At 30.0% G+C, this 12,191-nt stretch overlaps 4 protein-coding genes across 4 annotated transcripts; all 4 read left to right on the forward strand.

Moving 5' to 3' along the window:
- Positions 1-2,799: 2,799 nt before the first annotated feature.
- TVAGG3_0757110 (regulation of choline O-acetyltransferase protein) lies at positions 2,800-3,192 on the forward strand (the record flags this gene model as incomplete). The annotated part of the gene is made up of 1 exon (XM_001310470.1): positions 2,800-3,192. The coding sequence occupies one exon, from the start codon at positions 2,800-2,802 to the stop codon at positions 3,190-3,192; it is 393 nt and encodes a 130-aa protein (XP_001310471.1).
- Positions 3,193-3,273: 81 nt separating this feature from the next.
- On the forward strand, positions 3,274-5,679 carry TVAGG3_0757120 (regulation of choline O-acetyltransferase protein; the record flags this gene model as incomplete). The annotated part of the gene is made up of 1 exon (XM_001310469.1): positions 3,274-5,679. One exon carries the CDS (start codon positions 3,274-3,276, stop codon positions 5,677-5,679), a length of 2,406 nt encoding a protein of 801 aa, XP_001310470.1.
- A 1,611-nt stretch (positions 5,680-7,290) lies between these two features.
- Positions 7,291-7,902, forward strand: TVAGG3_0757130 (uncharacterized protein; the record flags this gene model as incomplete). The annotated part of the gene is made up of 1 exon (XM_001310468.1): positions 7,291-7,902. The coding sequence occupies one exon, from the start codon at positions 7,291-7,293 to the stop codon at positions 7,900-7,902; it is 612 nt and encodes a 203-aa protein (XP_001310469.1).
- An 81-nt stretch (positions 7,903-7,983) lies between these two features.
- Positions 7,984-10,566, forward strand: TVAGG3_0757140 (glycoprotein 38 family; the record flags this gene model as incomplete). Its single annotated transcript, XM_001310467.2, has 1 exon — positions 7,984-10,566. One exon carries the CDS (start codon positions 7,984-7,986, stop codon positions 10,564-10,566), a length of 2,583 nt encoding a protein of 860 aa, XP_001310468.2.
- Between the last annotated feature and the right edge of the window lie 1,625 nt (positions 10,567-12,191).

Raw genomic sequence — 12,191 nt, forward strand, 5'->3', positions numbered from 1 at the left:
TAAATATTCTTTATCATTATATTTATACCTCATTAGCTTATTTTGGCTTTCATATTCATTTAATAATTCACAATCTTCATTTTTAAATTGAAGTTTAACCCATTCAGGATTTAAACAATGTTTAATTAATCGCGGAATATCTGACATCATCTATATATAGCTTCTTTTATAAAAGATAAAAAATAAATTATTTTAAAATTAATGTTAATTTTTTAATGATTTATAAATAAATATATTTTAATGCATCGTCTATATATAGATGTAACAAAAAAAGTCACTAAACCCGTCATATCCTACTACTGAATGAGATTCAATCCAATTTTTAATTTTTTGATAAAAAGAGTATTTATGATAAGAGTAAATAATCGTATATAATGTACGATCGCATAATACGTACCCATCTATCAAAAATGATCTGTCTACTGAAATCTCAAAAAAAAATTCAATGCATAGCTTTCAAAAGTAACTTAAGGTTGCTTTGTAATCTTATTATAATCATTGAGGTATTTAAATTTTCAGTAGTTCTCCAACCATAATGATCAACCATTTAATTCAATTACACTTTATCTTTCAATTGCACATTTTTTGATCAATAAATTTTGATGACAATTAATATATGAATTATACATGGCACGGCGGGCGCAAAAAGTGACAAAATAGAATACCTATGGTGGCAAGACAAAGGAAACATTTTTGTAAGGCAAACATTATATCAAATACCTTTACTTTGTAATAAGAAATATAATTATCACGAAATTACAAATAAATATTGTTTAATATAATTAATAGCAAAATTGTTTTTTATTATTTCCCTTAAGACCTTACTTATTAAGTATACGTATAACAAGCTTGTACTGCATGTATTAGTTAATAGAACAAAAGAAAATGAGCTCAAATGAAAAAAATTTTCATGCTATTTTGGAAATATGCATATTCGAAGTATGAGAGTTGTAAACACTGAGAATTTTAAGCTTTGGTTGATGATAGTCTTTAATTTTTCTTGAAGTAGTAAATTATTTGATATGAAAATTTAATGGCCAGCATAATCAATCGTGCGTTTCGTTTCTTGATTGAGAAACGATGATTGTGTGCTAATGAATTATTGCGTCTGACAGGTTATGATTATGGATACCTGAAATTAAACTTTTATGGGAAACATCACCGAGCGCCATTTGGCGCCCCTAATGCTGTTTCTATCGGTATGATTAAGGAGCTTTCTTATGCACTTTCATCACTTGAACTTGAACGCTACAAGATATATGCCCCCCTCCCAATGGGAGGTGGGAGCAAAAATTGAAATGTTTACATTGATTTTTGAATACTTTACAAGCGCCCTCCCAGTGGGCGCGGGCGCAAGTGATCGGGTCAAAAAAAATCATAAAAATATTCAAAATTGCGATTTTAATAGATGTTTAAGAAGCAAATTTATTAATAACGATATTTCATAGTACAAAATGTGTTCAATCTCTTCGTAAATCATTCAAAAAAATCAAAAGAATTTCCAAAATTCAATTTTTTTAGTAAAATTTATATCTTTTTCTATCGTCTCCTCCCCACCAGTGGGGCCACCGGAGGCGCGGGCGGCGCCGCTGGCGCCAAAAAAGTAGCGCCCATCGTGCCATGTATAATATGAATAGTCATTATGAATGTTTTTCATGTGAAAAAAAATGAACTGTTAATTTTCGTTTCTACGATCAAACTTAATAATATAGTATCATACCATTCGATTCTGTTAATTTTTTCTTTACTCTTATTTGAAAATAAATTCAATTTGATAGTTCCGGATTTGACAATTTTATAAATTTATTAAAGTTTGTGGTTCATAGATTGATGTCTGATATTTATCCAAAAAAATTCAATTGATAATTTATTGGATTCAAACTTTTGATGTTTCTTCTCCTATGTATATTATGGCCAAATTTTAAGCGAGAAAACAATAATTTTGTACATAGTCCTACCAAAGAGACTCCTAAACGTACCCTATACAGTTCATCAACTTTTCAAACAATTCGAATCACACTTGATTATCAGTATTTAGATGGAACTACATCAGATCCGCTTAAGTGCATAAGTGCAGGTCAGACTGTGACATGGGGTGGCAAAACAATTGTTTGTCAGGCAGATGATGTTCAGAATCCGGCCAAAATTGCAGCTTTTAAAGGGACAATGAATAACATAAAGAGTTATTTACAAAGGTTTCTAAAAGTTTTACCCAAAACCGAACCTATTTCTTTGAGATCAGATACGGACGATGAGATTTCCATTGTTGAAGGAACGAATATCTCTAATAGTGACCTGCATTTTACATTCTTTTCAAGGCCATTTTACCAAGACGAATATTCAGTTCAATCCCAGACATTCAGAGAACTGACATACAATCGCGTTATCCAGATTAACACTTATTTGAATAATGACCACCTTCCAGATACTGTACAAAGTGAAAATTCTGATCCCAATGGACTTTTCTTCTTTTTCTTCGGTCATTTTTTAAGAATCTTAACAATGTCCGATACTTTGATCCAAAAGTTCCATCCGAAATATGATCCAACTCCATATGACAAAATTATATGCAATCTCACTAAAAATGGCAAAAATTTCTCCGTTTTAGTGACTCCATATGCTCATTATTTTGCGATCAAGCATTATGGAACTGCCATTTTTACATGAGATAAGAATACATGTCCTAGTGGTATTGTCCTTGAAGATAGTGGTCTTTCTCCAGGTACAGGCGCAGAACAGTCGATTTATTACACCGATGTAAGTAACGCTCAATTTACAACAACGAAATTTGGAAAATTCATGAGAGTTACTGATGTTACACTTGCTTTCTTCCTTGATAGTGGTAATTACGAAGTAGATTGGTCAATGGCCCAACCACTGATATATGGTAACAAAGATTCAATCGATGGAAATTATATTTCTGGATGGCCATTATCTGCTCCACAAAATGTTTTACCGGACAATTATTTCTATGATCCATCACAAGAATTAAACACTGCTGGATATGATTTCAACACGTGGGGATCTCTCAATACACAGACTGTTGATTGTTCGAACAAAGATACAATTGCAAAACAACACTATTGTAATAATCCATCATTTTACAATCCAAAGGGATATTCAATTGCAGGGAGAAATGATGCTCTTGATTTTCAAATGGTCAAAGTTCCAAGTTTTACTTGTCCAGCATGAAAAGCAACAATTCCAGGTATGACATATTATTCAAATGATATTTGTGCAAGTTATTCATGTAATGGATATACAAGTTTTTACATGGATGTAATCATTGATATGAGTACAAGTGCAACAACAAGAATAACATGCACATCAAAAGGCCAAACATTTAAATATACAAGAAAGGAAAATGCCACATCAGTGTACCCTGAAAGAACTGTTACATGTCCTTCACCAGAACAATTCTGTAGAACAAGAAATATGTTAAATCAATATTTTACAAGTGATCCTTTTGCAGGAGTTATCTTTCCAACACCTAGACCAACACCACAACCAACTCCAAGACCAACTCCTAAACCAACACCACAATCAACACCAATTTTCGACTCAATTCCTGAATTTGAACCAATAAGAATTACAAATGATAACAGATTCTTCAATGGAACATATACGGATTCACAAGCATGCACATCAGTTGGACAACAAGTTATATGGAAAAATACAATTTATACATGTGTTCAAGAAGATATATTAACTGCACAACAAATAAGTGCTTATCAACAAACAGTTGCTAATGTAAAATATTATTTGGAAACAATGTTAAGAGTTAAACCCGTTCGTGATAGATACTTTTATGGATCAGATTCCTATTCAAAAGCAACAACATCAATGACGATTCCTATAAATAATTGTGATTTATATATAGTTTGGATGACTCATCCATTTGGAAATACAAGAGATCTTAATATGCAAGCTGATGTTAGATATGTTGACTACAAATTATATGCTGTTAATCAAGCGACAATTATTTTCAATCCAAGACTTGTTCCATCAAAGCCTTCACAAGTTAATACACAAAATGACTTTTTCTTCAATAACTGTTTAAGAGCTATTTTATCATGTCTTGTAAATGTTCCATATTTCCATTACAAATTAGTAAGTGATTATTATCCGAATCCTTATTGCACAATTAAAAAGAATGGAGTAAACTTTACTATATTGACAACTCCTTATGCACATCATCATGGAAAACATTTCTTTGGACAAGAATGGTTTGTTGGCGATGATAATAAAAGATGTCCATCAGGTGTAATTATGGATTCACATGTTACAAATAGACCAAGTACAGCAATTTATGCACAAGATATCCTTTGTCCATTAGCATTACAACAGGAAGATATTCCATTTGCAAGATTTACTGAAGTTTCAATGGCAATTTTGTTTGATACAGGAAACTATGAAGTAGATTGGAGATATGGAAAACCAGTTTTGTATGGAAACAAAGAATATATTAATGGAGTTTATAACTTGAATTGGCCATTAGGTCCACCTCAAACTACACTTCAAAAATACTATTTCCAAGATCCAAATAATGATGAAGATGCATCATCATTTGAGTTCAAAACTTGGGGATTTCCTGGTAAATATAGTGGAACTTGTAATGATGGGACAACTGCAACAAACTTCCCCGACTATTGTGCGGCGCAATCCTATTACAATCCTAACAATTACAATGTATTTGGCGATGATTATGATGCTTATTTGCTATTAAAAGGACAAGCACATTATTGTCCTGATGGTACAGCAACAATTACTGGATTAACTTGTTATACAGGTGATACATGCGCAACTTATCATTGTGCAGATGATTATCAATCATTTACTTTGTTACTTAGAAACCATCGCGTGAAGAATACATATGAAACATTAAATTGCACTCATGAAGGACAAACATATTCCTATAAAGAATTCCTCACAGATACAAGTTATTATCCACGAAATCTTATTTGTCTGCCTCCAGAAGCTTTTTGCAGAACTCTTGAAGGATATGATAAATTATATCCAAGTAATCCATTCCAAAATGCTCTGTTCCCTACACCAACTCCTTTTGTGACTCCAAGATACACCGCAAAAGAAACACCAAAAGTAACTCCTGCTTTGACACCAAAGATTACTCCTGTTTACACGCCACGTTATACTCCAAAGATTACGCCGAAGAGCACCCCTATAACAACTCCTAAAACTACACCATTCAAAACAGCTTTCAGTACACCAAAATTCACACAAAAGCCAACTCTAGTACATACACCTTATAAGACAATACACAAAACACCATTTAAGACACACTTTTCAACTCCAATTTATACTGCAAAAGTTACTCCTTTTAATACACCTTATAAAACTGCTCAAAAAACACCAGTTAATACCCTTGTTTACACTCCAAAAATTACACCATTTAGCACAGCGAAAGAAACACTTAAGTACACACCAAAATACACTGCAAAAGAAACTCCAAAGCTGACACCATTTATCACACCAAAATTAACTCCAGTTAATACTCCAAAGCTAACTCCAGCATCAACTGCTGCGATTACGCCTTTCAACACTCCATTTTTAACTCCGGTTGGAACTCCTTGTGCAACAAACATTTATACAGCTGAAAAGAAGGCTTACAAGAAGAAGAATGTTGGAAATTTTATGGGATTTGCTTATTTTGTTCAATAAGTGAGGATTTTCATTGTTTAATTCGAATAAATTCTGTTTTTAATATATGTTTTTGGATTGGAATTAATGATGATTCATCAATGTACCTATTATTACTAGCCAAAATTTTGTGGTTTATATTTAAGGTACAAATTTATAGTTCCTTGCAAAGTTTGGCTGAGTTTGGAAAGGTTCAAGAGAAAAAGTCTATAAATTTTTGAATACATTTGATAAAAAATGACATTTAATCTGAAAATAAATTTGAATTACAATTTGCATCTGATCAGTATTCAAATTAATCTAATAAATGTCACTTTTCTCAAATTTTATCAAAATTTGAACTTTTACAATGATTTCCAGAATCTTCCACGAAGTTCATTTCAGATTATTTCGATTATATTCAACCAAAGAAAGAATCTTTATTAATTTTGATGATGAAATTTAACATTATTGAGTTGAATTAATTCGTTTGTAGTAAATTACTCCTTGATTAAGTCCGAAAAACTTAATGAAATGAAATGGCTATGGTCCAAAATTCATTTTTTCAGATTGTGAATAAATTTATCCAAATCAGATTCAATTTAAAAAATTTGCATGATATTTTAATCATTTGTAATTTCCATATATTATGAACATTAAACACTGAAAATTTGAAAGCGGTTTGCAAACGATGAATTTTGATCAGAATAAAGCAAAGATACATTATCATTAAATAAGCTATCTTAACCTATCTCAATTACTTATTCAAATTTTGAGATGTGTAAAGATTGATATCGTTCAATATAGAATTTATAATGACAAAATCTGTAGGTAATCTTAATCTCAAAATGGTAATGATTTCGCATTTTATTCTGATAAAATATTTTTAATTTTCTGAATTTCGAAATGAGCATTCTCATTTTTGCTTTTCTAACGCGACAAGAAATTTTATGTGATGAAATCATGACAAAACTTCATTTTCATGAGAATATTTCACTTACTTGCACAGGATTATCAGAAGATATAAATTATAAAGTCTCATTCACTAAATCTTTGTTCCCACGTAATATTATAAAAGAATATGAAGCAACTTTTTTAAGTCCAAATACTTTAACGTTCAATGTTTCAGATGAATTAGAATTTAAAACTATGAAACTCAAATTTAATAGTGAAGAACAATTTCTTCAAAATGTTCTGCTTGAAGGCGAACCAAAATTAACTTTACTTCATATCAATAAAAATTATTATATTTATTCTAGCCAATGGAATACTTACTCTTATAGTGGAGAATTTGAGGCAAATTACTATGGATAGGGAATTAGCAAATTTGAAGTTGCACTTGTTTCGGATGAAAATGGAAATGAAAATGTTTTTGAACACAATTCACTTATTTCACAACAAAAGATAGACGGAATATACTTTTTTATTCCAACATTACAAGATGGAGATTATTATATATTCACTCGAATTCGTTATATAAATGGTGACATTGAAAAAATTTCGAATACTGAATCTCGTAAAATAACAATCATTCATCCTGAAGTGAAAGATGAATTGAAACTGACTTTTGGTGGTGTCAACCCAGTAATTGATTATCCTCAAGTTATTTCGATAGGTGTTATTGCTAAACCATCCTTCCCATTTTACAAATTGATGTATAAATTTGGCGAATATTCAACAGATCTCTCTCAATATAATTTAGGTTTTGAAGGGATTGGAAACTATAATTCGGTTATTAGCTATCAAATTACAGAATCTCAAACTAAAATAGAGAAAAAGGTATCAATTATCTTGGTAGACAATGAAACATCACATATTTTAAAACACTCAGAAATTAGTAATATTAAGATTTTACCACAATTCTTAATTGATAGCCATGAAATATTTAATACAAAAGACTTGGCTAATAATTATTATGTTTTGGATGATGAAATTGTTTCAGGATCAGTTACTTTCAAGAATGAAATAGATTTTGAGTACTTATCAATAGAATTAGGAAGTCAAAAAGGTACTATCATTCCTATTCCTGGAGAAAATAAAAAAATCAACTTTAATATCAAAATGTCTCCAAATGAAATTTATAGCTCAATATTTATCAAACAAAACACGCAAGGAGCATATATATATTTATATAGCATGTTTGTATTTGGTATTGATGTTAATATCAATAAGTATATGACCAAATCAGGCACAATTGGAGGAAGTATTCAGATATCTCCACATAGATTTTATGGCAGTATAACAACAAAAGCTAAATTTGGTTAATTTGACTCTTCAATTTCGAATTATAATTTTGATTTGGATTCAAGATATACCTCAGGTCAATTTTTAATTGAATTAGGGGATATGATAACCTATAATACTCAAGAAACATTACCATCACAATTAACATTTGCATTCATTATTAATGATGTTATTGCTGTCCATAAGACTTTTGATTTCAAAATACTAACATCTCCAGATATTGAATCCATTACAGATGCGAATCCAAATATTGAACATAAAACAAATACAAGGTTAACATTGAATGTTAGAAGAAGAAAAGCAGATGCAATGGAAGATTCAATATTTAAGTTTGAATTTGTTGATCAAAATGTTAATCAAATGTCAAATCCAACAATTATTAACAATTATAAACCAAAGAAAGTTCCGAATACAGACAATGATTATACAATTCGGTTGATAATTCCGAATAATGTTGAGATCGGTCAAAAGAATTTATTGATTGTAATTGTAGATCCATCTGGTCAAGAATCATCACTTTTCACAATCCCGATCACAGTCACACAGGGAAGAATTGTCACAGAAAGCTCAATATCATGTCGTAAGACACAAGATATGATTCCTGATGGACAAGAACATTTATTTAAATGCAATATCGATAACATTGAAACATATCCTGTCATCTATAAAGCAAAAATTGGTCGATATGAAAGTTCTTTTGATAGCGAATTCAAACATGCTTTACGTATGGAAGAAGTTGGCTATGATAATGAATTCAATGTTTATGTTTCAATTCCAGAACAAACCGAAGAAAAAACAGAAATATCTTTTGCAATGATCAATTCAAATAATGAAGATATTATTAAATACTGTGATATTACAGATATTAAAATTGTTCCCAAGCCATCTATTGTTTTAGATAGTAACACTGGATTTTCCGAACTTTATGCTCGATTACCGATTGAGTTCAAATTAAATTATATATGCAATTTCGAAACTTTAAGAGTTCAATATCGCGATTCATTTAACAATGGTGATTATCAGAATGTAATTTCAATATCCTCATTAGATGAGAACAATATTTTTGTTGTGAAAATTGTTGCTCTTGAAATTAGAGAAGTTGAATTCAAATTTATTGACGAGTTTGACAGATATATTACCATAAAATATCATTATATGGTAGACAATTACAAATATTATGAATGTAATTTGATACATAGCTCGCCAATTCAAGGTGAAAAATATAACTTCAAATGTGAATTATATGGACATAACCCTTCTGCAATTGCAGAACGCAAATTTTATTTTGAAGATTATTCAGATGGAAATAAATATAAACTAGTGAACACTTCATCTGAATGGTCTGTCAAGTTTTCAATAGAACTTCCTATTATTTCTGAAATCACCAATGTTACAATTCACATTGTAGGTGTTGAAAATCCAAGCATAGCTCAAGATCTTATTGTTTACAAAGGATTGAAACCACCATTAAAGATTGATTTTGATGTTATTGAAACAACTCCATATCATTTCAAAATAGGTATTACAGCATCAGAAGAAACTCTTTATGTAGGTTATATATATCATTTAATTCGCCAGACTTCTCAAGCAGGAGAGGATAAATTTTTATCTTCATATTTTCAAGGAGATCTATTATATACTGAAGTTTATCATTATGAAAGGTTCACATTTGGAGAATATAATATAACAATTTACATCAATTTACCATATTCAAGAGTTGCAAAAAAGACTAAACTCTTCAAATATGATAAGAATATTATTGATCTTGAAGTTGGAAGGAAAGAATTGAAAAATACAATATGCCGAGTATCTGCAGGATATCAAGTTATACTTTCTCCAATTTCAGATCAAACTGGAGTTAATGTTTATGCAGAAATTGGTAATAAGAATTATACATTACTCCAAAATAATTCGATTGCTGTTGATTTCACTCAAGCTGGAACATTGTATTGTTACGGAGATTATCCAATATCAGTAATAGTACTTTCGATATCTAATATACAAGCAGATGATATCATTTACATGATTGGTAATCAAAAACTCACAATTGGTACTTCAAACAATTCCAATTACAAACTCGAATTTCCAAAATCAGTTGTTCTTGTCATGGGATCATTTGATGGAATGAGATTTTCTTCTCACAATGAGTACAACACAGCAATGGTACGAGAAATTTCATATAATTTAACAGGAAACTCTCAATCAAGTATAAGAAAAATATTAAATGTCCAAAATCTCCTAATTTATAAATACCAATGGATAGATCCGAATTATATTTTTGATATTGAATTTGAAACAAGATGTTCTCAGGATTACAAAGCTATTTTAATTAATTCAAAAATAGGTAATTACAAATTTGCTAACGAAAATTCTAATCAACCAGAAGAAAAACCTGGTGAGGAGAATCCTGATGGGAAAAATAAACCCAATGGAAAAGAAAGTTCAAGTGAGAGAGAAAATCCAGGTGATAAAAAACCAATAGAAACTACCCCTAGGGGAGATGATAATTCAAATAGTAGCGATCCACCAAATAAGGGCAAAGCAGGAGCTATTGCTGGTGGTATAGTTGGAGCATTGATAGCCATCGTAATTGTTTGCGTAATAGCTTTCTTTATCATTAAGAAGAAGAATCTGTATGAAAATGAATCGAGTACAGAACCGATCCATGAAACTTTACAAGTCTAAAAATTTAAAATTACGACTAAAAAATCGATTTTGAGTTTACCTAAATTCGCTAATTTTTTTAATGGAAAAAAAAATCAACTCATGTGACTAGAATTAGAAGATGAATTGGTACAATAAAATCGTTTAGAAGACAAATTTCAGAGAAGCATTGCTTATTCTGTTCAATATACGATGGGACTCATTGTTGATTTTGAAAATATTTTGTTTTTCGTCATATAATTTTTCACTCGGAGAAGATATCTGATATGTCACGTTTTCAAATTCTTATAAAAATTCACTCTCTGAAGATTTTAGCATTTTAATATCAAAAACCGATAGAATAGCCCCATTTAGTTATATTTGCAAAAAAATCCGAAATATTTTGCTTGTTATAGTTTTCTTCAACGTCTGGAAAGTTCTGAAAATTTGTGCTCTTGCAATGATTAGTGATATCATCCATTCAGTTAATCACAGGCAAATTCAATTATATTTTGACATAAAATCCTAAATCATTCTTTAAATTAAAAATTTGGAAGATTTTTGTCGAATTAATCTTTTCAGATCAAATAACTCTGCAAATTAGTCCGAAATTCCTTACGAAATGAGATGATTTTTGGAAGTGAAATTTTATCCAATTGCAATCAGATTATATTAACATTTTGATCAGAATAAAATCGCGATATAGTCATATATGTGTTCTTTTATCATTATAATGATTTCAATTACCTCTTCAAATTTTGAGTTCATTTCGTTAATTGAGAGATGCAATCAAATTTCTTTTTTAAAATTTTAATAAAAACCGAATATATCAAATAGGAGTTTAATTTACTTTCAAAATGCCTCAAAATATTCAGAGAAATTGGAAGCTTTTGAATGAACTTTGATTGAATTTTATCTTTTTATTATGACAAATACCTATATATAATTTTATAACATAATTCCGGTGAATTTTAAACCGAATTCAATAAATTGAATCAAATAATTTCCAAAGATTCGAAATGATGATACTCCTTTTCGCCTACTTAACACGACAAAATATAGTATGCGAAGAAATTAAGACAAGGCTGCGTTTTCACGAGAACATCTCATTAACATGTACTGGATTATCAGAAGATATAAATTATAAAGTCTATTTAACTGGAGGTGAATTCATATTTACTTTCTCGGAAGAATATGAAACTACATTTTTAAGTCCAAATACTTTAACATTTCAAGTTTCAGAAGAAAAAGAATTCACAAAAATGAATCTAAAATATAATAATGAAAACCAGTTTCTTCAAAATATACATTTTGTTGGGGAACCAAAACTAAATTCAATAATTATAAACAGAGGATTTGAAGTATATATAAATTGATGGAATTATTTTTATCCAACTAAGGAATTTGAGAAAAAATACTATGGAGTTGGAACTACTAAATATGATGTTGCACTCGTTTCCGCCCAAAATGAAAGTGAAATTGTTTATCCAGAAAATTCACTACTTTCCCAAGTAGATAATGAAGCAATATTTTTCTTCATTCCATCTACTATACAAGATGGAGATTATTATATTGTTTCTCGTTTTCATTATATCGATGGTGATGTTGAAAAGTCTCTAATATAGTTTTAGAGAGAAAAACGCTAATACACCCTGATATCGAAAATG

The sequence above is a fragment of the Trichomonas vaginalis genome, chromosome III, assembly GCF_026262505.1.
Source record: "Trichomonas vaginalis G3 chromosome III, whole genome shotgun sequence".
NCBI classification, from domain to species: Eukaryota; Parabasalia; order Trichomonadida; family Trichomonadidae; genus Trichomonas; species Trichomonas vaginalis.